Consider the following 25,856-nt stretch of genomic DNA (forward strand, 5'->3'; position numbering starts at 1 on the left):
GGTCACTGTGTGCTGTGACCCTGAGAGCTGGTGCAGGGCTCCACAGGCACTGGGATTTGGGGGGCTGATGTGCAGGTAACCACTACATGGAGCTGCTGCTGAACAAAGGGCTCAAAGTCATTGGGTTTATTTGGCTTTGTTGTATTTCTGATGGATCTGTCCCAAGCATGTGGACTGCAGGGAATAAATGAGGGATTCTTGGAGAATCCAGAGATTGCACCCTGGTTCCACTGGGAAACTTCTGGGCTGAGGCTTCATAGAAGACCCCAGTGCTGCTTCTCCCAACCCTCACTTTCTGCTGGTGTTGCACATGCTCAATTTAAGCCTCTTTCTCTAAATTTATCCCTGGGAAACTTCTGGGCTGAGGCTTCATAGAAGACCCCAGTGCTGCTTCTCCCAACCCTCACTTTCTGCTGGTGTTGCACATGCTCAATTTAAGCCTCTTTCTCCTCTAAATTTATCTCTGTGGAGCAGAGGGGGCTGTGCTGCTGCAGGGATGCACTGCTGCCATAAGAACGTGGCTTATTTATTCCCTCTGTAAATAAGGCCCTTGGATCCTTGCCTTCCTCTGTCTGAGATGCAGATGTTGCCAGTCTCTCCATCTACATTCCCATTGGTATTCAGGGGATGCTGCTGGGGTGGGCACGGAGCTCTCAAAGCCTTGGAGTAATTGAAGTTCTTCAGCAGATACAGCTGGAAGGGTTTGGAGCAACATCTGCAATCTGTCAGGAGGAGAGGTTTTGGTGCTGGGTGGTGGCTTGTGGGAAGGTCTTGGAGCCCTGGAGGAGCAAGTTGAGATGAGATATTGGGATGAAATTCCTCCCTGTGAGGGTGGGAGGCCCTGGCACAGGGTGCCCAGAGCAGCTGTGGCTGCCCCTGGATCCCTGTGAGCGCCCAAGGCCAGGCTGGACATGGAATTGTCCCTGTCCGTGGCATCCTGTGGGGAGCAGAGCCCTTCCCCTGCCCAGCCCCACAAACCCCTGTGATCTCCACCAAGCAGGAAGGTCACGGCTGCTCTAAAAGCAGGAGCCAGGAGCTGAAGCTTTGTCCTGGGCTGCAGTCAAAGCTGAAATTGCTCCTGCTGCTCTGAAATCAGCTGCAGGATGGAGAGGCACCCACTGGTGATGGCCAGGGGCTCCGGCACCCCGAGGGGGTCTGAGCTGCATCCCCACCACCCCGATTCCCCCCGGTGGAACCACGGCACTCCCGGGGATGCTCGAGCAGGCACGGAGCACCCCGCAACCCTCCGTGGCACCGCGTTTCGGCTCTCCAAGGCGCTGCCAGGGCTCCCCAGGGGCCGGGGCCAAGCCCAGCACCTCTGCTGCGAGCGGGGCCACAAATTCTGCAAGAGGAAGTGGCCGGGCTGCGGCAGTGCGAGGCGAGGGCAGGAAGGGGAGGCGATGCTGCTGCTGCTGCTGCGCGGGCACCCCCGGGAGCGGCGAGCGGGGCGGCAGCGAACTGGGAGCGAACTGGGAGCGAACTGGGAGCTCTGCCCCTTCCATGCTGCTCCAGCGCCGCTGCGCAGGGAGGCGGGAGCGGGAGGCGAGGCGAGGGAAGGGTTACCCGGCAGGGCTGCCTGGCAAGCGGGAATAGCTGGGCAGGATGAGCAGAAGGAGCTGTCGCAGATGAGCGGCGAGCCGGGGATGTGAGCGCGGGGCTCGATGCTCGCCGGCCCCCCGAGCCCCCCGGCTCGCCCGCAGCCCCTCGCCTCTGCCCGGCTCCCATGACCATCGGCAGCAGCATGAGCAGCGGCTACTGCAGCTTGGATGAAGACCTCGAGGATTGCTTTTTCACGGCCAAAACCTCCTTCTTCCGCAGCGCGCAGAGCAAGGTCCCTGCCAAGGTAACGCAACTCGTGCGCAGGGCCGGGGATGCGCGGCTGCCGCACGTTTGGCTGCGGGGCTGCCAAAAAGGAGCTGGGACAGGGCTCAGGGCACAGCTGCCGGCCAGGAGGGGTTCCTGCCCTTTCCTCTGCGGGGTTTGCCCCGCTGGGGATTTTTCTCAGCCTTTTCCACGCCGGGTTCCCCGTTCCCGGAGGAGCCGGCTCTGGTGTGTGTGTTGGTTCAGCGTTAGGTGAAATCCTTTTTAGGCAGCTGGCAGCCGCGGGTCCGGCTCCCCGGCGGGTCTGGCCCTGCAGAATCTGCACCGTGGGTGAAAATTGCACCTGTGGGGTGGATAGGAAAGTTCAGGGCGGAATTGATCTGTGAACTGATCAACGCGGTGGTGAATGTGGTCCTTTTCTGGGAGCCTGGGGCTGTGTGTGCCTGCCTCGGAGAAGGACAGAGGGTTTGGCTGGGCAGTGTTTCACCCAGGATGAGGTTTGTGTCTCAGCAGCATTAACGACGCTGCTTCACAGTTTTTAAATGTCTATAAAAAAAAAATTAAAAATCCCTGTCATGAACTTTGGGGCCCCGACTAGAGCTGAGCATAAAAGGAGAAGGTGCTGCTGCAGAAGTGGGAGTTTCACACGGGAACAAGAGCCCTGCAGCACCCAGAGATCAAATCTGGCCCAGGGAGCAGCTTTTTCACTTAAAATCCTCCCGTAAACCACCAGCACCGGCGTGTTCCTGTTCAGCCTCTGCTGTATTTGCACCTGAGGCTGCAGAGCTGCAGCCCTCAGCAGGTGCTCTGGGGTTCAGCTTCCTGCAGCAGCTCCAAGGGCTCTGCTGGGGCAGGGGGGGCTGCTTCAGTCAGCTGGGAATTTTATTGAATTTCTCTGCAGAAATGATTTAAGATGGGATATTCCCCGCTAGCCAGCAGCTCCCTCTCGCTATGATTAACAGACACGTACTGCTGGTTTTTAAATGTCATTTGATGATTCATTTGTGTAGGAGATGGAGGAGATTGGGGTGCTGGTGCAGCCAGAGCTGCTCTGTTTGAGCCAGGGCACTGCAGATCCTGGGGCACCTCTGGAAATCAGCCTGGGGCTGTTGCTCTTTGGGATTTCTCCCTCCCAGAGGGGTCAGGAGCTGCTGCAGCCCCTTTTTGCCCTCACCTGGATGTGACCAGCGTGGGTGGCAGAGCTCAGGCTGCCACAGAAGATGGAGCCTTTCAGGGGTTTGGTGTTGTGGGGAGGAAATGGTTCCTGTGCATGAGAAAAACAACCCCACACGCACTAACCTGAGCCCAGCTGGTGTTGTGTAATGGGGCTGCGTGAGGAGGTGGATTCTCAAGAGTGGAAACTGTGCTCAGGCCTTGGTGGAGGAAGATTTTGGGGGGTTCATGGCTTGTCTGGGGTTGGTGGTGGTGCAGGTTCTGCAGGAGGAAGAGGTGCTGGTGGACACGGAGGAGGTGGTTGACATCTTTCTTGGGTTTTGATTCACTCCATGTCCTCTCTTTTCAACTTGGCACCTTATTAAAGTGGTAATTATTGAATGTGGAACATTTCCACCCCTGCAAGAGCTGTGTGTGACAACAGCTCTGTTTTTCACCACCTGCTCCTGGCCGCAGGGTGGAAACATCAGCTGAGACCCCAGAGTGAGTTTTCCTGGTGGATGTGTTTGGGGTGGTGCTGATTGTCCATCCTGGGGTGCCAGGGGTGATTCCTGAGCCCAGGGCAGGCTGGCAGCAGGGCAGGGCCTGCTCTGGGCAGGAGGAAGATAAATATGGATAACTTAGGGATGAATATGGATAACATGTCCTGAAAGACACAGGAAGCATCTCTGGGGAGGAAACGAGGTGTGGGTGGGTAGGAGGGGACACGCAGGCCACTGCATGGCACTTAAGGGAGTGGGATTTGATCTGTAGGATTACAGAAACCATTTTTGTGATTGAAACAACTGTATTAGTCTGAAGAGCCTCTTTCTAGGAATGCTGTAATTCCTTTTTATTTTCAGAACCATCAGGGAAATCATTCTTCATTAGCAGAGAGCTGGTTTAGATCTCAGATGTGACCCCATCCCTGGAGATCCATTACTTTGCATTTTTTGGGTCTCTCCAGCTGAATGGCTTCAGTGGTTTCTGCCTGAAGCCTGATTGCTTAAAACTCTGCAGAATTGCCTTTGGAGTCCTGCATTAGTGGCTGATGAGAGAGAGGGAAGGGGGCAAGGGAATGTCCAGGGCTGGGAAGCACAGGAGGGGCAGAACCCAAGCAAGGGCTGGATGAAGGCATCTCCAAGATCCCACCCAGCCTTGCCCACAGTCCCAGAGCTGCTGGTGCCCAGGGTGGGTTTGTGGGGTGCAGGGAATCAGCTGGGGCTGGGTGGGCAGCCTGGGCATGGCCAGGCTGCTGCAATGCAGAGGAGCTCCAGCCTGGAGCCCCCTGAGATGAAGCTCCCTGTGAGGACCTTGTCAGCTCTCAGTGCTGAGCTGAGATGTGGCAGGAAAATCGGTTTCTAAGTGAAATCTCCATGGCAATCAAAACACTGAGCCCGTCTTCACTTGCTGTAACCTCTCTGAAATGCAGAAGCCATCCCTTTCCCCTGTCTGCTGCCTTTTCCTCTGAACCCCAAAGCAAACCACAGCACCTCTTCTGAATTTCTCAAAGGGAGGGAAATGTTTGGGGTATTTAAGGTTTTTTGGGTTTTTTTTTCAGTCCAGATCTCCTGTATGATTCTCTCCCCTGCCTGTCTGTGCTGGAGCAGTGGAGCCTTTTCCAATTTAGTGCTGTGAACCCTGGGAGTGGGTGTTGAAGGGGAAGTGTTGGGTGTTGTGCAGGGATGGAGAGCTCTGTGAGAGCAGAGATGTCCCAGCTCTGGTGACAACCCTGTCCCCCGTGTCCCCAAGCTGTCACCACTCCCTGCTGCAGCTGGATTTACAGATCTGAGCTGTTGGTTCTCACATTTCTGACTCAAATCTGGAGCATTCACATTTATTTCCAGTCCTTGTGCTGGGCTGTGTTTGTGGTCACAGGTGATGCTGCTCTGAGCTGCAGCCCCACAGCCAGGGACACTCAGATGTGCTTCTCCAGGCTTTGTTTTCTGGTGTTTTAAGACAAATCTTTCCTTAATAAGCAGAAAAATTGAGGATTGATGGCCCAGCTCATAAAATCCCTTCAGAGGAGGTCTCTGAATTGCTCCTGCAGTCTGAACAAGGAGCCAAAGGGAGAGCTTGGGTTTGGGAATGCGAGTTGTCCCAGCCTGGCTGGTGGAAACAGGGATGGAGCTGTGCCCAAGCACACCAGGGAGGACTTGGCCACTCCTGCCTGAGATCAGACTGCCAAGAATGTGGTGATGCTGGGCCAGATCCATCCCCAGAGCTCTGCTCTGCAAATTCATTAATGAGAGAGCTGGGGAGGAGAACTGACTGGGGATGAAGGGCAGGGATGGTGTCCCTGGGGCTGCAGGAATGGTGTCCCTGGGGCTGCAGGGATGGTGTTCCTGGGGCTGCAGGGATGGTGTCCCTGGGGCTGCAGGGATGGTGTCCCTGGGGCTGCAGGGATGGTGTTCCAGGGGCTGCAGGGATGGTGACCCTGGGGCTGCAGGGATGATGACCCTGGGGCTGCAGGGATGGTGACCCTGGGGCTGCAGGGAGGTGGCCCTGGCTCCAGGGAGTGTCCCCCACACTCAGACTTTCTGCCTCTGCTGCTTTCCCATGCCTGGTTTGCTGGTGAAGCCCCAGTTCCTGAGCTGCTGGTCCTCCAGGCTGGGACCACACAGCAGCTCCTGGAGTGGGACTGAGGTGGGACAGCTCCTGGGTCCCACCTGGAGCTGGTATTCCCAAAAACAGGGTCCAGCATGGTGCAGAGCTGCTGCACTTTAAAGGTTTTTAAAGGTTTTTAAGTTGGGAGTTGACTTGAGAAGGTGAGAGGTTGTAGGGAGTGTGCTCTTTGAATGTGGGGTGTGTTTCTCCTGGCATCCTTGTAAATGGCAATATCTGTCACAGGAGGTTTCCTTGTTGCCTCTCTTGGCTTAGAACTCCTTTGAGAGCTGTCACCATCATCTCGATGGTCCCTGGGCTGTCCATAAAAGCCTGGCAGGAGTTTACAGCTCATTAGCTGAGTGCTGGCTTGCACAGAGGGGGCCGGGTGGTGAATCCTGCCCAGCCCCGGGCCATGGGCTTTGTGTGCCACGGTCCTGCCCTGGTCCCGGGCAGCCTTTGTCCCGTGGAGCATTAGCCCGTGTGCCAGCTGCGGCTGCAGTCATTCCTTACAATCGGGATTTCTTACAGCTGAGCAGCAGTGTGGCTTCTGGAGGACAGGGGAGGGCACAGCGGGTCTGGATGTCCCAAATCCCCGTGCCCAGACTGTCTTGGCAGCCTGTGTGTCCCTGTGTCACTGCAGCCACCACTGCTCTCCAGCTGGTTCATGGCAGTGTCCCAGGCTGGCAAAGCCTCCACCTGGAGTCTGGGCGAGGCCAGCGAGCTGCCAGTGCTTCACTCCTGTCCAAGTGCTGGTGCGGGATTTCCGTGGGCAGGCGTGGGGCTCTCCTGGCAGCTCGGGCTGCCCGTGGCTTTCCTGCTGCTCACACAGGAGGGTGGCACAGGGTATGTGCCCTTTCTGGCTGCCACACCAATGTCCTGTGCTGGTTCCTCTGGCTGCCACACCTGTGTCCATCCTCTGGCTGCCACACCAATGTCCTGTGGCCATCCTCTGGCTGCCACACCAATGTCCTGTGCTGGTTCCTCTGGCTGCCACACCTGTCTCCATCCTCTGGCTGCCACACCAATGTCCTGTGGCCATCCTCTGGCTGCCACACCAATGTCCTGTCCCCTTTCCACTGGCTGCCACACCGATGTCCTGTGTCCATCCTCTGGCTGCCACACCAATGTCCTGTGCTGGTTCCTCTGGCTGCCACACCAATGTCCTGTCCCCTTTCCACTGGCTGCCACACCAATGTCCTGTGTCCATCCTCTGGCTGCCACACCAATGTCCTGTGTCCATCCTCTGGCTGCCACATCAATGCCCTGTGCTGAGGCCACTGCCCAGGTGGTCCCCCAGCTGCCTGAGCTGGCCCATCCCTGTTTTCCAGGAAAGCTGCAGGCCCAGCAGGGCTGAGGTGCAGAGCAGAGATGAGGTTTTGTTACCAGCTCGTTTCATCCTGTCCCTGTACAACAGGAAGTGTGGCAACGGTTTATGGTTAAAAGCTTCTGTTTTTCTTCCTTTAGGCAGAATTGCAGATTGTGCACCAGAAACTTTGCACAACCGGAGGTTGGGGTTTGTGAGGAGCTGATCTGGTCGTGCACTCAGGAAGAGCAGTGCTTCTCTTCCCAGCCTGTGGCTGCTCTTCCCAGGGCTCCTGCACCACAGGACCGGTGCTGCTGGGCTGGTTTGGGTCTGGAAGCAGAAAAGCAGAATATTTAGGTGTGCAGGACTGGAATGGATGGGTGGTCCCTGCCTGGGGGCTTGTGGTGTTGCCTGGCCTGAGCATCACTTGAGTGGCAAGAAGAGGTGAAGGGTTGAACCCTTGGATCCCCAGTGCCCTTAAGGGCTCCCCCATCCCTAAACAGCTCCTGGAGCTGGGGTAGCCCCACTCTGGATCCTCTGGGACAGCTGGCTGGAGTTTACCTTCATTTTTCTCCCCTGACTTCACTGCGTGTCCCCAGGTTTCATCAGGACACTGTCCTGTCACTGTGCCCATGGTGGGATGGATGCATGAAGGAAATCATCAGAACTTTCTTTCCCTGGAGCGGGAGGGTGTGGGAGGAGGGGGAGCTGGAGGGGGCTGGGCAGGCTGCAGGTACCCCTGAGCTGCCCAGTGTGGGGAAGGCAGGATGGCACAGCTGGGCAGTGCTGGAGTGTGCGGTGACATCGGTGACATCGTGTGACACCGGTGACGCGCTCCTGAGCCAGGCCTCCTCCTGCTGGGAGTGCTTTGGGTTTCTTGGAAGCCAAAACTCTCCTCGTGTGCTGTGTGCCTGCTGTGAGGCCCTGGGGCTCCTCCTGCCCTGCTGTGCCGTGTCCCTCCATGGAAACCGAGCTGCTCTGAACCGCTGGCACTGTCCCTCTGCTGGGAATGTCACCAGGAGAGGGACCTGCCCTCCTGGGGAGAGAAAATCTGCAGTGACAGGGACAGGCAGAGCTGCTGGGCTTGCTTTTGCCATGGAGGGAGGGAGGGAGGGATGGATAGATGGATGGATGGATGATGGATGGATGGATGGATGGGGGATGGATGGATGGATATTTGATGATGAATCCATGGATGGATGGATGGATGGATGGATGGATGGATGGATGATGGATGGATACTCTCTGTGCTGGGCTGTGTTTGTGCCAGGGATGATGCTATGGTGCCCTCATCTCTGCAGCTCCAGCCCTCTGTGTGCAGGAGGGGACAGTCCTGGGGGTCCCCTGCCCTCCCTCCCTGCGTGGTTGGGGTGGGGCCAGCGCTGTGAGGGGCAGCACAGCTGTGCCTGGCTCAGTGCTGTGACATGGGTGACATGAGGAAGTGCAGGCTTTCTGAGAGTTCATCTTCTGCTAACTTATAGGATGGATGGATGGGGGATGGATGGATGATGGATGATGGATGGATGGATATTGGATGATGGATCCATAGATGGATGGATGGATGGATGCTCTCTGTGCTGGGCTGTGTTTGTGCCAGGGATGATGCTATGGTGCCCTCATCTCTGCAGCTCCAGCCCTCTGTGTGCAGGAGGGGACAGTCCTGGGGGTCCCCTGCCCTCCCTCCCTGCGTGGTTGGGGTGGGGCCAGCGCTGTGAGGGGCAGCACAGCTGTGCCTGGCTCAGTGCTGCGACATGGGTGACATGAGGAAGTGCAGGCTTTCTGAGAGTTCATCTTCTGCTAACTTATAGGGAAGGGATGTGGGGGTTTTGTTGCTTTTCTTTTTTTTTTTTTTTTTCTTTTTCCATCATACTACTTTCAAAATCTCAACCCTCAACATGGTTTCTAAAGATGATTTTTAAAGACTGCCCTGCCAGCCCAGCACCTTTGTGTGGCCAAGACTTGGCATAGTGTGAGCCAAAGGACTCTGACAGACTGGGGAGTTCTGATAAAGGGATATTTCACAGAATTCAGGGAATTCACAGAATGACCAGGTTGGAAGAGACCTTCAAGATCATCGAGTCCAGCCCAGCCCCAACACCTCAACTGAACCCTGGCCCCCAGTGCCACATCCAGGCTTTGTTAAACACACCAGGGATGGTGACTGCACCACCTCCCCGGGCAGAACATTCCAGAACTTTATCACCTTGCTGGAAAAAAACTTTATGTGCAGTTCTCAAATAACCCAGGAAAGCTTTGCTTTTATTGTCATAGAATGCTTTGGGTTGGAAAGAACCTTCAGTGCTTAGGGGGAAGGGACCTCATCCAGTCCCACCCCTGCCATGTGCAGGGACACCCTCCACTATCCCAGGGTGCTCCAACCTGGCCTTGGACATTTCCAGGCATGGGGCAGCCACAGCTTCTCAGGGCACCCTGTGCCAGGGCCTGCCACCCTCCCACGGAACGATTTCTCCCCATATCTCATGTAAATCTCCCCTCTTTTGGTTCAAAGCCATCACCCCTTGTCCTGTCACTCCATGCCCCTGTTTAAAGCCCCTCTCCCTCTCTTGGAGTGACCGAGGAGGCTGGGCTGCACCCCAGTGTCACCACTGTCCCCTGGGTGCCACCCCAATGTCACAGCTGTCCCCTGGGTGCCACCCCAATGTCACAGCTGTCCCCTGGGTGCCACCTCAGTGTCACTGCTGTCCCCTGGGTGCCAGCCCAGTGTCACTGCTGTCCCCTGGGCTGCACCCCAGTGTCACTGCTGTCCCCTGGGTGCCACCCCAGTGTCACTGCTGTCCCCTGGGTGCCTGCTCCATGGAGGGGACCCAGAGGTCTGGAGCTGTTTGCTGCTCTGGGGTGGAAATGCAGGAATGCTGAGCTGTCACTGGGGAATGGCCTCGGTGAATCCAGGGCTGCCCAGTCCCAGCAGTGCAGCTGCCTTGCCAGATTGCAGCCATGGTTTCAGATTGTCCTCTGCTTGATTCTCCTCCTGAAAGAAATACCATGGGTAGCCTTGGGCAATATTGGCTTATTCACAGCCTGCTTTGTCTTTGTCCTCTGTGCTCTGGGGCTGCCTGAGAAGAAACAAGCTCTGCTCCCCAAGCTGCCTTTTTTCCCCTTTTTTTTCCTTCTCAGAGGTTACAGTTTTCATTCTGAGCCTTCCCAGCCTTGATGGCACATCCCTTCACGCTTCCTGCTCCTTGCTAATGCCAACTTCTGAGCAAGCCCACATAAAATCTGGGCAAAATGCATTTCCAGGCTGTCACCAGGGGAGGTGGTGAGTTCTGAGGAGGCAGCAGAGCTCTGAGCAGGGAGATCCAGCCCGCTGAGCATTGCCCAAGACACACAGAGGCTTGTTTGCTGCAGATTGAGCAGATAAAGCAGGCAGGGCTGTGGAGCAGACCTGCCCTCCTGGCTGGAGGGGAGCCTGGGGAGGTTTGGACTGGATAGGAATGAAAATTTCTTCATGGAAGGGGGAAGTGGTGGAATCACCATCCCTGGAAGTGTTCAAAAGGCTTTGAATGTGACACTTGGGGATATGGCTTCATGGTGCTGTGTTGACAGCTGGACTCCATCTCAGAGATCTTTTCTGACCTCAATGACTCTGTGATTATTCATTAGTGACATTTCCATGCTGGCCTTCAGGCAGAACCCACCTACAGGTCAGACCCGTTGGTTTTGGAGGAAATTCCCCCAAAGCTGGGCGAGCAGCAGCCTCTGTTCCCCTCTGGGAACCGAGCAGTTCCTGCCACGGGCTGGGATGCCTGGACTGGGTTGCAGTGCCTGATTTATCATCAGTCACACAGGCAGCCTGCTGCTCGTGTGCTTTTGTTGCTCTGAGCTGTAATTTCCCAAGCTTTGGACAAGAGCAGTGAGAGATTTAACTCCAGGTTCTGCCTGGGTGAACCCACTGCTTGAGTTTTGGGGAGTCAGAGCCGTGAATACTGGAAATAGGATGGGATTTTTTTCTTCTTGCATTACAAAAAGGAAATAAGTGCTTGCAGCTGGAGGTGGCTTTGCTTTGAAAGTGGGTTTTAAAGGTTGGATTTTTTTTGCCCTGGTTGTAGTGGGATGCTTTACTGCTCCATGCCACTAACTGGTGCATTTTGTGTTGCCCTCCACTGCCTGTCACTGGTGTCAGAGGTGATTTGGGGTTGGGATGTGGCATCCTGCACATTTGGGACCTTCCCCACCTGCGTCATCACTGCTCAGGATCTGAGCAGGATCCGTTCCTGCTTTCAGGGGCTGAACAGATGGAGCATTACCCAACACACAAAGCAGCTAAAGCCCCACTCTTCTGATTGCAGAATGTGACACAAACGGTAGAAGAAGAAAAACCTGAGCCTCCAACCATCCAGGAGATCAAACAGAAGATTGAAAAGTACAATGCAAAGGTCACCAACTGCCTTGTGATGAAACTGGTACGTCCTGGGCCGGTTTCCCCTCACACACACAGCCTGGTGCTGGCTCCTGTGGGCCCTGCACGGGGCCAGCCTGTGGGAAAGGTGTCACTGGGGTGAGGGTGGCTGGGGAAGGTGTCACTGGGGTGAGGGTGGCTGGCAAGCTGCTTTTCCTGCTGCTGGGCTTTGCAGTGTCCCTGGCACTCCAGGGAACCCTTCCCTGCCTCCATCCCTTCCTGCTGGCACTGATCTCTGGCAAGGAGCTGCCACAAAGCCTTGTCCCAGTGGGGCTGAGTCGGGGGAACTGGGGCTGTGAGCTGTTGGAAGTGGCTTCAGGAGCACAAAACCTTTCTAGAGGGAGAAGCTCTGCCCTCACCACTGCCGGGTTTCCTGGGTGCACTGTGCAGAACCAGCTCTTCTCCTGATTCCTGAACTTGTGGAGCTGAGGGTGGGGTAAGAGACCTGTGGTGGGATCAGCTGATATTCAGGGATGATCTGTTAGGTGGAGATGTGAGAATCCCTTACATGGGGAGTAAAACATAAGGAATAAGTTTGGGAGATCCTGCTGAACCAGGGGTTTCAAATCCATATTAAGTGCAACTACAAATTCCATGCAATGGAATTTCCATAACTGCCTCGTAGCAAGGCTGGTTTGAAATAAAACAAGATCCCACAGGCGAGAGGAAGGGATGAGTCATTACCAAGAGAAAACCAGCAGTGACTGTCCCGAAATTACTGGGTATTTTTGACATGATTAATGAGAAACGCTGGAACTCCCGGAGCAGGGGCAGCTCCTGCTGTCACCCCACGCTGCAGCCCAGCTTCTTTTGGTGGGAAATGTGCTGGAAGAGCTGCCTGGAGCCTGATCCCTGTGTGCTTTGCCCCAGAACGACGACGGGACCTACACGGGGTTCATCAAGGTGCACCTGAAGCTGCGGCGCCCGGTGACGGTGCCGGCCGGGATCCGCGCCCAGTCCATCTACGATGCCCTCCACGAGGTGAACCTGGCTGAGATGACAGACAAGAGGACCTCCTTCTACCTGCCCCTGGATGCCGTCAAGCAGCTGCACATCAGCAGCACCACCACGGTGGGCCAGGTGATCCAGGCGCTGCTGAAGAAGTTCATGGTGGTGGATAACCCCCAGAAGTTTGCACTTTTCAAGGAGATGAGGAAAGATGGGCAAGGTGAGTTCAGGGCCTGGCAGCTCTGCCTGGGGTGGGGAGTTTGGCTTTTGGTTGGTGTGCTGGAGGACTCACTGGGGTGTCAGGCAGGCAGAGCCTAAATCCAGGTGAATCAAAGGCCAGACCTCGGCAGGAGGTGATGGTGCTTGGGTTAACAGGGAGTTATGATTTCTGAGGGGGTGAAACCACCTGAAACCTTACGGGGATCGTTGTAAATCTGTGATAAAGACTCAGCCCTGTGATCCTGAGCATCCTTTTCCATGCCCCAGCAGATCCCCTGAGCTTCCCTCTGCCCTGGCAGCCCTGATCTCACGGGGGGTATCTGCTGTCCTTGCAGTGCTCTTCCAGAAGCTCCCTCTCACCGAGTACCCGCTGTACCTGCGGCTGCTGGCAGGCCCTGACACCGATGTGCTGAGCTTTGTGCTGAAGGAAAACGAAACCGGGGAAGTTGAGGTACCTTGGTGACTTGGTTTTCACATGGATGTGGAGCACATGGCAGAGCTGGGAGAGGCGTAGCAGAGGCACCACAAAAAGGGCTGTTTCCCTCTAAGAGGTCTTTTATTGCTCCTAAATGATCTGGGTTTTTACAACAATTCAGACTTGAGCTGTGAAAATGCTGAGGCCAGTTTTGATGGCCACTCCATAATCTGTTTATGGAACCCGGCAGTGCCACCCCAGGGTTAATCCTCACTAATTAGATTAGCTGAGCACTGTTATAAGTAATCCACTAATTTAAGTAAAAGCCAGGGACACTCAGGTAATAAATTCACAGTCAGTTTTTGGTTGAAATATTGCTCCCCACCACAGTGAAGCTAATGCTGGGAGCTGCTGCATCCTGCAGGATTCTGCTTCCCATGTAGGGTGGGAGGATTGGGATGGTCCTTCATGCTGTAGTCCCTCATCCCATCCCTCACCACTCGAGGTTAAATCCCTGGAGATCAGATACATTTCAATGTATTTTATTGCTCCTCCTCACAGATTCAGAGGTAAGAACCCACAAAGCCCAGTGCTCACTTTGCCTCTTGCTGGTTTTGCAGTGGGACGCCTTCTCCATCCCAGAGCTGCAGAACTTCCTGATGATCCTGGAGAAAGAGGAGAAGGACAAAATCCAGCAAGTGCACAAGAAGTACGAGAGGTTCAAACAGAGACTGCAACAGACCCTGAAAGAGGCCAGAGGCAAACCTGGATAACCTTCAGGAGGCACTGGGCATTAGACTAAGCTAGAGACTGTTTTTAATGAAAAGACTTCTCAGGACACCTTAGTAGTCATTCTCCCTCTTCAACCTTCCATAAGGACTGGCTCCCAGCACCCCTAAAATGATCCTATTTCATTTTCTTCTTCTGAAACCTCTTCTCCCAGGACCAGAGCTGGTCCAAGAACGGGAAGCCTGTTTTTAAAACAGCTTCAACAAAGCAAACACAGCTGCTGGTTGGCTTTCCAGCTGTGCCGTCCTCTGGAGAGGCTGCGTGGAAAATTCTCGGTGTGACACCCAACAGGACCCCTCTGCTGGCTGAAGTTTGGAGCAGGGCAGCTCTTGCTGCTCCTGCTCCTCCCAGCGAGCTGCTTGTTCCTGTTTGGAGGTGCTGTGGCCCACAGTGCCCTCGTGGCCCAGTTCTGGTTTCGTAAGGAGAGCACAGGAAACAGCAGGGAAAGGGGAGGAGGTTGTTGCACCAAACCACGTGGGTGTTGCAGCTCTGACCAAGCCCTGGACTTGTTCAGGGCTGAGGCAGCCAGGGAAATGCCAGGTTAGGACACCAAGGCAGCTGCAACACCCCAACAGTCTGTTAGTAAATATTATTGCAACTTGGTGATAGTAATTCCCAGGAAAATAATTCATTTTGATTCTATTTGACTTCTAATTTTGGAAAGAGCTGAATTACAGTAACTGTCCCTGATGCTTAGCCAAGTTAGCCAGGGTTTCACCAGTTCTCTACTCGGTAGGAATTGGGACCTATGTTTCCAGAAATTCTGTTTGAAAAGTGTAAAGGTGATGGTTGGGGCACAGGCTGAGGGTTCAGTGTTGAAGGCTTAGCAATATGTGTCCATCAGAGGAACCCAGGAAAGCTCAAAACCCCTTCACAAATCAGATTTTGAGCTGTGAACACGCCTGGCCCCCAGGGAGAGGAGCCCCATCCAGGGCTGGGGTATGGAGGTGGCACCAAGGAAGGGAATTACTGTCCTTGGATGCTTTCTGCTCACCCCACCTGGGCTTCCTCCTTCTCCTGCTGTCCCAGCCCTGCTGTCCCTGTGCCCTGTTCTCCCTCCCCACTCTCAACTGGTGCTGTCCTGCCCGTCCAGGAAGCTTCCCAGGATTTGCTCTCTCTGTGGAGCCAGGAGAGGACAGCAAGTCTCTCTCTGCCTGTCTCAGGGCTGCCACCACGCCATCCTGAGCATCCCTCAGCAAAGTCCTCGAGCTGCAGGCTGGGAATGCTCATCCCTGCCCTTGCTCCTGGTGCTGAGGCCATGCCAGGATCTCTGCCAGGCTGGGAATGCTCCAGGGATCCCAGGGGAGGGGATGGGCCCCATGTTTACCCTCAGTGCTCCATACTGAGCACACTGCACACACCAGGGCCAGCCCTCCCTCTGTTCACAGCCCAGGGACCAGGGAATGTCAGCCCTGGGTTGGGATGGAGCAGGGACAGGGGATGGTGTGGGCTCCATGGAGCTCACTGTGGCTGCTGGGATCCCACCTGCACCCCGTGGGAGGGGAGCCAGCGAGTTCTTGGGGAACGGGGAGGAGTTCAAATTTACCTCAGTGCCTTTTTTTTCCCTCAAGTGTGAAAACTTTGCATTTGGGCTAAGGAGGAAGCTGTGCAGAGGCCTTGTCCCTCCTGTCCCCACAGCACTGGTGTGATGTGTCCGGGGAGGGATGAGGAACTGCTTTGTTTCTTTCTGGAAGGTGATTGCTTGGGATTTTTTTTTTTCCAGATTTTGAGTATGTTTGTTTCTAAACCTTATGAGAGTAACTGCATCACTTGGAGCCCTCGGTTGGTGTGAAAGCCACTTTCTGCCAAGCTCAGTTGCAGCTCCTGTTCTGGTCAGCAGTGAGGGTTTGCTCGCAGGGCTCTGGTGCAGAGGAGCCTCCAGCTGTACTGTACTCTACACCCAACGACCTTTAACAAGTGCTGGCAGCCCCAGAGCAGCACTTGCCGTGCTCTGGGGCTGTTTGTCCAGCTACAAGCAGACTTAGCACTTCACTATTCACTTGTGGAGTCATTTAAATACCGTTTATCTGGTGCTTTGAGCCTTGACAGCACCGTATAAATACTTCAGTTCCACCTGTGGGGAAGAGCGCTGTAAAAACTGCCGGTGGCTCAGAGGGAAGAGCCACACGCTTGGTTTGAAATCCCTTTTCTTTCTGGCTGAAAGTTGTGCAGGTTTCCTTTTTTCTTTTTTTATTTTTGTTTTTGTTTTGGTGAGTGTCCCCTCTCCCTTCCTGGCCCCAGCATGTCTTTGACAGTTTGTAGAAGGCATGGCTTCGTATGCAATCACTGTGGATGCTGCTGAAAACCTCCTGCCACCAGCAGGGCTCGTTCTTTTGGGTTTTTTTTTCAACATGAGGGGCATTTGAAGAGTTGGTGGGTGTTGAAACTCAAATTCTCATGGGTCAGTTGAGCTGTTTTTAGAAGTATTTGCCCCTTCTTTAAGCGCAAATCCTGTTGGCAGTGCCTTTGGTTAGCAATTGTCTCGCCTAGGTCGTGTGAGTTTATTTTCCATGGCTACTGTAAAACCTGTAAAATAATGTGTACAGGATGGAATAGTAGAGCTTCTATGGCAAAGTGAAATGCATTTTTGCAATGCTGTAATTTATTTTTACTACTCCCTAGTGATTCTATGGCATTTTTACAAAATGTCTCACTCTCAGCTTTTTTTGAAGGTTCTGGAACTATTTGTTCATATGCAGACAGTGTAAGAGACAATAACAATAAAACGGTCAGTAATTAAAGAAATCTCTTGACCTTCTTTTTCTGGTGCCCTCCTATGGAACTTTAATGCATTTAGTCTAAAGGGAAATACAGGAATCCTTCCTAGAAGTGAATTTAAATTTCCTAACCTACTGTTAAAGAGCTAAAGAACATCCACATCTGTAAGACCTGACCAAAGTGTTCCATTCATTTAATCTTTTAGCTGGGGCTGACAGAACTGTTACCTGTGATAAATTACAGCTCATGTCATACATTAAAATGTATTTTTATATAAAAATAATATAAACTACAGAAGTGCAGCTAATGCAGTTAATTCTCAGTGCTGAAATGTCTGAATTCAGTATCTGGCAATGTTTAAAAGGATAAAATCTAAGCCACAGTGGGTTTTACTCAATGGCAGAACACACTGCACTGCCCCAGGATTGTGCTGGAATGTATTTTTCTCATATTTCAGAGGAGGTTTATTCCACATCCTTGATCAAAGATGCAAAGCAAGAATGTTAAACTACCCAAAAGCCACGGTAGCATCCAGTGCTTCAGTATCAATTTCCATTAAAAAAATCACAAGAGGATAATGCCAAGAGGTTTACTGAGCTTTTTATTTTTTATGAAAAATGAACACCTGGAGCACTATTATTATTTGGGTGAATTCCAGACCTTGTAAACGTCCAGGACTCATTGTGGAATGAGCAGGGCCTGTGCATGATTCTTGATTTGCTGGCAGCAAACACTTCTATAAATAATGAGAGCTGAGCAATCCTGACAGTCGATTTTTCTCCTACTTCTTACGGCCAAGCTTTGGAGCCTTCTCCAGGCCTTGGATGTATTTCCGAGGTAGCTGATATTCTTCTGCAACACAACCAAGAGCTCACTTCAGGTAAGGAAGAGTTAAAGAAGAATTAAAATCTGTTTTGCTGCAACCAGCCCAGTTCCAGAATCTTCTTACCGAGCAGCATCTTGGCAAGATGATGGATTTGGTTGCCTTGGATCTGGACCTGGACTCTGTCCTTTGTTCCTGGTGCTGGGCTGATGGTGGCACTGGCTTGGACCTTCTGTTGGAGAGTGTTGGCCACACACTGTGGGTCCAGACCATACAGCTCAAGGTTCTTGATAATTGTCACCTGTGGGGATTAATAATGATTGGAAACATCACTGATGAAGGGTTAATAATGATTGGAAACATCACTGCTGAGGGATCAATAATGATTGGAAACATCACTGCTGAAGGGTTAAATAATGATTGGAAACTAGTAAGGACTGGAAGTATCACTGCTGAGGGTTTAAAAATGATTGCCAAAGATCCCTCAGGATCTGGGATCTCATCTGCTCAATTAATTGTCTTTTTTCACCTTCTTGTTTGATGATCTCTGTGCTATGCTGATGTCGATGGGCTCAATGTTTCCTTTCCTCACCACAGGTTCTTGTCCAGAAAATGTCACCTGGTGTAAGGGCTGCAGTCGTTCCAGGCACCTGGACAAAGCAATAATCTGTTATTCTGGGAATGGATATTGAGAACAAGCACCTGCTCAAAAGCTTGTCTCAATTAAGGTGTGAGATCTCATCTTGTTCCCATTTATCTCCAGGAAATTACAGCTCAGGCAGCTCCCACCACGGGGTTTGAGTTGCAGGCAATAAATCTGTGCAGTTCTGGGAAGGGATATTGAGAGAACAATCACCTGCTCAAGAGTTCATCCCATTTAAGGTGTGAGATCTCATCGTGTTCTGATTTATCCAACAGGCAGTCACACAGAATGGCATTCACCTTTACAAAGCTGCAAAACAAAAGCACACAGGAGCAAACCAGGTCACTTTTTTTCCTCTCATTTCAGCCTCTCCTGTGGAAGCAGGGGAGGAAAACTTCCACCTGTACTCACTTTTTGTTTGTTTCATCAACCAACTCATTACTCTTCACGTAGTTAATGATGATGTTTCTCACCTCACTGCTTGAGAGGACGCTGCCTTTTCTGAAGACAAAGAGAATTTTTAACTTCAAAGTATTTGGGTGTTGGGTTCTGGCAGTAAGAGAGAAACAGCAACTGCAGTTTTGTTAGTTTCTCTCTTCTTTTTTTTTTTTTTTGTGCTTACCTGTGTCCAGACTCCTGAAAGAGTGGGATCATTTTTGTGGAGACCCCATAGAGTGGAATGATTTCAGGAGCATGGTACACTTGTTCTCTGTCTTCACTTTTGCTGTCTTGGGCAGTAGAGGCTGAGGAAAATCCTTCAGGCACTGCAAATGCTTTAACACTGCCACAAGAATTGTTTGGAGTGAGTAGAAGGGATGGAAACAGAGCTGGAGGCAGCAGATTCCACTCCCTTCTTTCAGAGCCCCCCAGCTCTTTTAAAGACTGTGACATTCTACGTACTCTGGGTGTTTCCAGTCCACGTCCACGATGCTCTCCACACCTTTGCTCAGCTCCTTCACTTGTAAGATCCTCTGGTGCTGCATGCATTGCAGGAATTTAGAGAACTGAAGGAAGCAAAAATCAGAAATGTGGAGTCAAGCATTTTAATCTCATTCTCTTGTGTTTTAAACTTTTTCTCTTCTTCTGTTACTTATTAAAATTAATTTTAAAAAAATACCCAAACCAACAGAAAAATCTCACCTTCTTATAGCTTGATTTCTTTATGTCCAGTTGTTTTCCAGCAGGGCTGTAAATGGATTTTTTTAAAGTTCTTTAGTTATAAGTCACCCTTCATTTCTTCTTAAATCTTGCTACTTATGCTAGAAGTTTCTTAACAGCAGGAATACAAATCACACAGAGGAAGAACTACTCCAAAGAAGCTGATAAACAGAATGTGATGAGTGAAATTAGTGCTGATGATCTTGTGGGCAGGCAAGCAGCCACTCAGGTGACTAAAACATGGTGAAACCAATCTCAGCCAAGTCAAGTTGGCTCCCAAGTGCAAATCCAGGTCTGGACAATCCTTACATCCAAGTATTTAATATAAGGATTGTATTTGATCAAAGTACTTGAGGGCAGAAGTGAGCATAACCTTATTAAAGAACTGGATTTTATATTTTACTTAAAACCTTCTTCCTAAATATCCCACACACTCTCCACGTTTTAAAGACCAAATCCCAGCATGCAAATCCCAATTCCATCTCCTTCCCACGTACCAGCAGGAGACCATGTGGCTGCCTAGAAATGTGCTGGTGAGCAGAGGGAGATCTGACTTCTTTACTCTGCATTTTAAGGCATGGAAAAAGCACTGATTAAACAATGCATCCATTTGCTCTGCAGGGAGAAAAAAGGACAGGCAGGCAGTGAGTTGTCTGTGGGCTTCAGCAAACCAAAGGGGCATGGTTTGGTTTCACTGGGATCCAAAAATACCTTGTGGGGTCCTGCTGTCCTCAGCCTCCTGCTGGTCCTCTGTGCTGGCATCCTCAGCTGGTTCTGCAGCTCTGTTCTCATGGAGCTCCTCCTTCCCCAGCAGTTCTGCACAAGTGTCTCTGTCCCTCAGGCTCAAATCCCTGATGTCCACGTGCTGCTCTGGCTCAGGGGAGCAGCTGCTGCCAGGCTCCTTCCCCTGCAGCTCCTCCTTGTCTCCAGCGCTCTCCATTGCAGCAGAATCTGTTACCAAGGGAGCTAAGGTAGGAGGAGAAGATTTGTCACCATATTCCCTACAAAAGGAAGAAAAAGCAGAACACAGCTTTCCTTTTGCTGCTTGCAACCACAGGACAGTGAACAGATGTCATTTTGAATAAAGGAACGGGCACCTGCAGGGGTCTTTTTATGTAATCTCTGAACTGTAAAATTTACTTTGAACTCATCTTCTTCCATAAATTCTAAATAAAGGTCCTATCTAAGCTGTACCAAACCATTCACTAAGTTGTCCTGACAGATTCATCTTAGTGGGGCAGAGATTTGGATTTCAGTAAACACATGAGACCAGTTGCACATTTTCCCCAAGATTACCCACCAGAGGTGATCCAGGTGAGTGTGCAGCACAGCAAAGCCCTTCCCTTTCATTCCAGCAGCCAGCATCTCCTCTGTGGACATGGTGGCAACTCCAACTGCCACGGGAGCTCTGGAAAAAGAAGGGAATGTTGGAGCAGGACAACACAAACATGTTGTGCTACTGCACATAGGGTGTGTTAATGTGTCAGACTGAATTTATTTTACAACCTCCTTGTTCTTTACAATGTGGGGTTTTTTCAAGCATCTACATATTTTTTTGTTGTCCTTCTGGTATATAAGGTTTTCCAAAGAATCCCAAGCCTGGATGAAATGAAGGTTGTGCAGTAACACATTCTTGCTTTTAATAAATTACAAGAAGCACATGCACTGCCAGAAGAGACCAGCAGTGAGAGGAAACCTATGGCTTTAACACTCCCTCAACTCAGAATTTCCACATACACTCAAAGACAATTGTGCAGAATACAACATTTTGTTAAAAATATTGGTCCAAACTGGTCCAAAAGAACCAATTTACAAAGCTTCCCACTTCAGTTCAAACATATCCTAACCCAAAAAATTAAGGTTTTTTTCCTGCTGTATCTTCCACTGCTGAGGTTCCCGGTGCATCATATGCACGACAACACTCCTGCTTTGTTTTCCCCAAAGTCCTTCACTCCATTTGTAGTTTCTGGACAGGCTGTGGATCGCAGAATCCTCTGTACCTGTTTCCCAGCAGGGTGACAGCACAGAGCGTGCCCCGTTGCACTTGAGGGAGGCCAGAAGGTGGCACCACAACTCCTGGCAGCATCAGGTCTGCGGGAAGAATGAAGCGCATCCATTTCTCAATGAAACGCTCAGGCACCGCCTCCTCCGCCCCGCTCCCTCCCGTTACTCAGCAAAAACACGAGCCGAGCACACGCCAGGGAGAACAGGATTCTCTGTTTCTCCTCCTAAAGCACCGCTTCTTCCCCGTGGAGTGCGGGATCCAATCCATAAGGCTGCTGGGCACATCCTAAAAAACTGCAAAGCAGTGAAGCTTGTTCAGCCCTGTCAGACCTGAGGGTCTGTTTTTAACAAGCTCCAAGCAAGGCTCTTCATTAACGGCATGGAAAGGGAAATGGACAAGGAGATGTATCAAGAATAACCCATTTACCCTTCCCAAGGGAAGGTTACCCCAGCAGTTTTCCCAGGAGAGAGCATTGCCTCAAAGTTGCCACTGCTGCTCCATCCCTCCTGAATGTGCCACATCAGCTGCAGCCAGCTGGGAATTCTCAGGGAGCTGCCTCCTTGCTGTTTTGGACAGAAACTACACCCCTGCTTCCTTCAGCTTCCCACACCTGGGATGAGCAGACTGGAATGTGAGCAAGGCAGAGCTTTCCACGCTGCAGGCGTGGCACGATGTCCTCACCAAGGGATGGGAACAGCAGCTGCTCTCCCTCACTGCAGCTCTCTGCAGCCTCCAGTCTGAGCTGTTCCATGCCTTGGCTTTGCAGGCATCTCACATTTTTCTCAGCATCCCTGATTTAATGTGGAGCCTGAAGAAAGCCAAGATTCTTCCCCCTGATCATTGTCACAACTATTTTTATCAAGTTTAGAATGAACTCTGCAACTGCCACTAGAGCTCCACATGGCTGGGGACAGAAACCACATCAAGGCCTTAATGTGACGAAATAAGCAGCATTAAATTATGTAAATTACCAGGGCAGACAGCAGGTATTTGAATTTATGGAAGAGATATCCCAAAACATGCTGTTTTAGGAACTGAATCTCCTCCAGTGCTCCAGTGTGCATCGCTGGAGAGCCCGGTGCCTTTCCTCTCCCTCCTGAGGACCGGCTCTACCTCTCCCCCTGCCTTTGTGGCCATTGTCTCCTGGCCAGCTCCTTATCTTGGGATCCTGCACAGAGGTAGCCTGGTTGCCAGGGGCGATGAATGACCCGCAGGCCTCTTTCATCAATGTCCTGCCCCATTAGCAAGTCTTTTTCCCCAGAAACTGGGTCATTACAAGTCAGCAGCAAGGCTCTCTCAGATGTCTATCACAGCTCCACACTCGAGCACTTTATTTTCCCCAAAAGCAAACAAAGCAGAGACCTGAGTTCCACTTTGGATGCTGTGTCATGGAAAAAGACAGCCCTTCCTACGTGAGCACGTCCAGGTAGAGACCAAGGCTGCAGCAGCTCAAATTTAATCTTTTTCTGCTTGAGCAGTTCAGCAATTTAAAGTTTATAATGGGCTGATTCTCTTGAGTCTGAACTACATCCAAAGCAGGTTCCAGAAAACAGACTCCTTTCCAGTTAGTCTTGATCCATAATGAGGTGGTAGAGCCAGTAACCCAGGAATTCAGCTCCAACCCACCTGCACAATCCACAGCCTGGCTGACAGTGATTGCACTGCAGCTTCCAAAATAAATTTCCTTCCTATCCACAGGACGAGCTTGTTCACCTGGGCACTGACAGGAGGCAGGGTGGCAGCAAAGGAACATTCAAAAGGGACAGAGCAATGGCACGGGCAGCTCTGTGTCCCAGTTCAGGGCTGCTCATCACCCTGAGAAGGGATTTCCAAACCCAAGCCTCCCACACAGAGCAGGTTACTGCCCTTAAACACCTTCACCTACTTTCCTTCATCCACTAACTCTTTTTACAGCTGACTTATTTACTTTCTAGGGCACCACTACCACAAACTGTTTTTGAGTATTTGTTCCTTCTACTTGTTTCAGGTACATTTTTTGCAACTTTGAAGGAAAACACCTAAAAAGCCCTGAAGGCAAATCCTTTTTGCAGTGCAAAGTTCTGGTGCTCTTACCTGCACCTCCTGCAAGTTTCTGTAGCACTGGGGGCCATGTTGCAAAGGCAGGGAGAAGGTCTGGGTAGACCCACAGAGTGTACACTGTGCCAAAACAGAAGTACATTTAAAAATGCATCATTAAGAACACCTCTAGATGCTGTTTCTTTTCATATTTAAGACTAAACTCTCATCGGATGATCAAGGAGATTAAAATTAATTAGATAATAAAACACTTAATTGGACAATAAAGAAATGTGAAATCAAAACAACGCCACAATAATTAACTGGGAAGGTAAGCAAAGAGGGAGGATTACTCCAATCCCTTCCCCCTACCTGTTGGATACAGAACTTTCTCAACTTCAAACAGTATTGGGTTCCTGTGGTTCATGTAAACAGTGATGGCCTCCCCTTTGTGAGAGTATATTTTGATGACATTGAGCTCTTCCTTGTTTGGAACCAACTCAGCCAGTTGTTCAGTGCTCAGGCTGGGAAAAGCTGCTGCCACATCACTCCGTAGCTTCCTCCTGCAATGACAAAATCCCAGATGTGTTACAAAGCTGCCTAGCCATCCCTCAAACTAATTCCTACATCTGCTGTTACTGTTTTGTCGGCTGTTCCTCAGATTCCCACCTCTTCACAGGTGATAATTTGAAGCATTTGTGTCTGGGTTTACAAATCACGTAAGAATACCATGAAAGGGCTAAATACACTTGCCCTGCTCCTATCTTCTTTAAACATCTGCTCTCAGCTTCTGTTTGCTGCCTGTGCCTCTGTTTTGTGCTGTGATTTCAACCCGGGAGTGCCACACTGGCTCTGCCCAGCCTGTCACACACAGCTGGAGCAGGGGACAGCCAGATTTCCCTGTCCCACAGTTGTAATTGAAGTTTAAGCCCCAGTGACCAGCACAGGGGTTTGTGGTCATTCACAGCAGTGTTCAGTGAACCTGAACAATCACGAGGTCAGCCCAGCAGTGCTGCTCAGGAACATAAAGAATTAGAGAATTACAGATGGTTAGGGTTCAAAGAGACTTTAAATCCCATTCAGTCCCACCCCTGCCATGGTGGGGACACCTTCCACTATCCCAGGTGGCTCCAAGCCCCATCCAGCTTGGCCTTGGACACTTCCAGAGATGGGGCAGCCACAGCCGCTCTGGGCACCCTGTGCCAGCACCTCTCCACCCTCACAGGGAATTATTTCTTCCTAATATCCAATATAAACCTACCCTCCTCCAGCTTAAAGCCATTCCCCCTAGTCCTGTCACTCCATGCTCTTATCCAAAACCCCTCTTCAGCTCACTTACAGCCCCGTTAGACACTGAACGCTGCTATAAATAAGCACAGAAGGCCTCATCCAGGCCTCGGCATAACATTTCAATTAAGCCTGGCTTAATTACGGCAGCACCTTCCAGCGAAACGCACACTCCGTGCTCAGGCCGGGAGTGTATCACAAGCAGGGGGTGAAAGCAGCTACTCCCGGGGCATCGCCGCCCCCGACCGCGACCCCGGGGCCGAGCCCCGCGCGCCCCCCCGGCCCGGCGGGGGTCCCTGCGGGGTCCCGGCGCGGCACTCACCGGTCCGAGCCCTTGATGTTGGTGTTGGCCCTCACGCGGAACGCCCTGGCGAACATGGCGGGCCCGCGCCGTCCCCTCAGCCCGCGGCGGCCGCCATGGCGCCGTCCGCGCCCATAAAGCGTCCGGCTGGAAACGGCGCCCGGACGCGCCGAGCCCCCGCGACCCTCGCCCCGCTGCCCTCAGGGCTCCCGGACCCTCTCGCCCGCTTGGGGACCCCCGCCCCAGCTTCCTGAAGGGCCCCGGTCCCCCAGCTCCGGTTCCTTGAGGGGGTCCCGGTCCCCCCAGCGCTCGCTCCCTCAGAGGTCCCGGTCTCCGTGCCGCAACTCCTTGAGGGAGTCCCGGTCCCCCCGCCCCAGCTCCTGGAGGGGGTCTCGGCCTCCCCTGCCCCGACTCCTTGAGGGGGTCTCGGTCCCCCCCGCCCGCGTTGGAGACCTCCACCCCATCTCCTTGAGGGGGTCTTGGTCTCCCCACCTCAGCTCCTTGAGGGGGTCCCGGTCCCCCCGACGCCGGTTCCCTGAGGGGTCCTGCTCACCCTGCCCCGGCTCCATGAGGGGATCCCCGTCTCCCTACCCCGGCTTCCTGAGGGGGTCCCGGTCCCCCCACCCCAGCTCCTTGAGGGGATCCCGGTACCCCCGCCCCAGCTCCTTGAGGGGATCCCGGTACCCCCGCCCCAGCTCCTTGACGGGGGTCCCGGTCTCCCAAACGCCGGCTGACTGAGGGGGTCTTGGTCTCCCTGCCAGGGTCTGGGGTCCTGCCATGGCGCCCCCCGGGCTCCTCCACACGAGGGGTTCTCAGAAATGTGGGGTTTATTTTGTGCTTAAATTTCTGAGCTGTTTTCTGGTTAATGTGCCCTGGCAGCTGGGGCATTCTTGCTGTGATTTATACATTTGCTCGAGTGTGCCTGATCGATTTCTAGCTGGAGATTGAGGAGTGTGGCATGGCTAGGAGTATTACTGGAGTACTGTAGCAGCCTTCCCAGGATCACAGAGTTATGGAGACTGGAAAATCCCTCCAGGATCAAGTCCAATCTGTGCCCCATGTCCAAGCTGTCCTTAGCCCAGAGCACTGAGTGCCACAGCCATCCTTCCTTAGACCCCTCCAGGGATGGGCACTCCAAACCCCCCTGGGCAGCCCCTTCCAGCCCTTTCCATGAGGAAATTCCTGCTGATGTCCAACCCGAGCCTCCCCAACCCTGCCTGAGGAACCAGAGATG

At 52.3% G+C, this 25,856-nt stretch overlaps 2 protein-coding genes across 2 annotated transcripts; one reads left to right on the plus strand and one right to left on the minus strand.

Annotated features, from left to right (window-relative positions):
- Window positions 1–1,443: 1,443 nt before the first annotated feature.
- On the plus strand, window positions 1,444–16,412 carry RASSF5 (Ras association domain family member 5). The gene is made up of 5 exons (XM_041422600.1): window positions 1,444–1,843; window positions 11,191–11,304; window positions 12,171–12,468; window positions 12,803–12,918; window positions 13,503–16,412. The coding sequence occupies exons 1-5, from the start codon at window positions 1,724–1,726 to the stop codon at window positions 13,653–13,655; spliced, it is 801 nt and encodes a 266-aa protein (XP_041278534.1). The 5' UTR covers window positions 1,444–1,723; the 3' UTR covers window positions 13,656–16,412.
- Window positions 16,413–16,973: 561 nt separating this feature from the next.
- EIF2D (eukaryotic translation initiation factor 2D) lies at window positions 16,974–24,800 on the minus strand. The gene is made up of 15 exons (XM_041422738.1): window positions 24,644–24,800; window positions 23,407–23,597; window positions 23,092–23,175; window positions 21,014–21,104; window positions 20,314–20,421; window positions 19,725–20,014; window positions 19,511–19,628; window positions 18,996–19,041; window positions 18,756–18,859; window positions 18,478–18,636; window positions 18,267–18,356; window positions 18,069–18,164; window positions 17,742–17,862; window positions 17,339–17,513; window positions 16,974–17,241 (listed from the first exon to the last, which is right to left on the minus strand). The coding sequence occupies exons 1-15, from the start codon at window positions 24,697–24,699 to the stop codon at window positions 17,171–17,173; spliced, it is 1,800 nt and encodes a 599-aa protein (XP_041278672.1). The 5' UTR covers window positions 24,700–24,800; the 3' UTR covers window positions 16,974–17,170.
- Between the last annotated feature and the right edge of the window lie 1,056 nt (window positions 24,801–25,856).

This window comes from Onychostruthus taczanowskii, unplaced genomic scaffold (genome assembly GCF_017590055.1).
Source record: "Onychostruthus taczanowskii isolate IOZ18803 unplaced genomic scaffold, ASM1759005v1 scaffold74, whole genome shotgun sequence".
NCBI classification, from domain to species: domain Eukaryota; kingdom Metazoa; phylum Chordata; class Aves; order Passeriformes; family Passeridae; genus Onychostruthus; species Onychostruthus taczanowskii.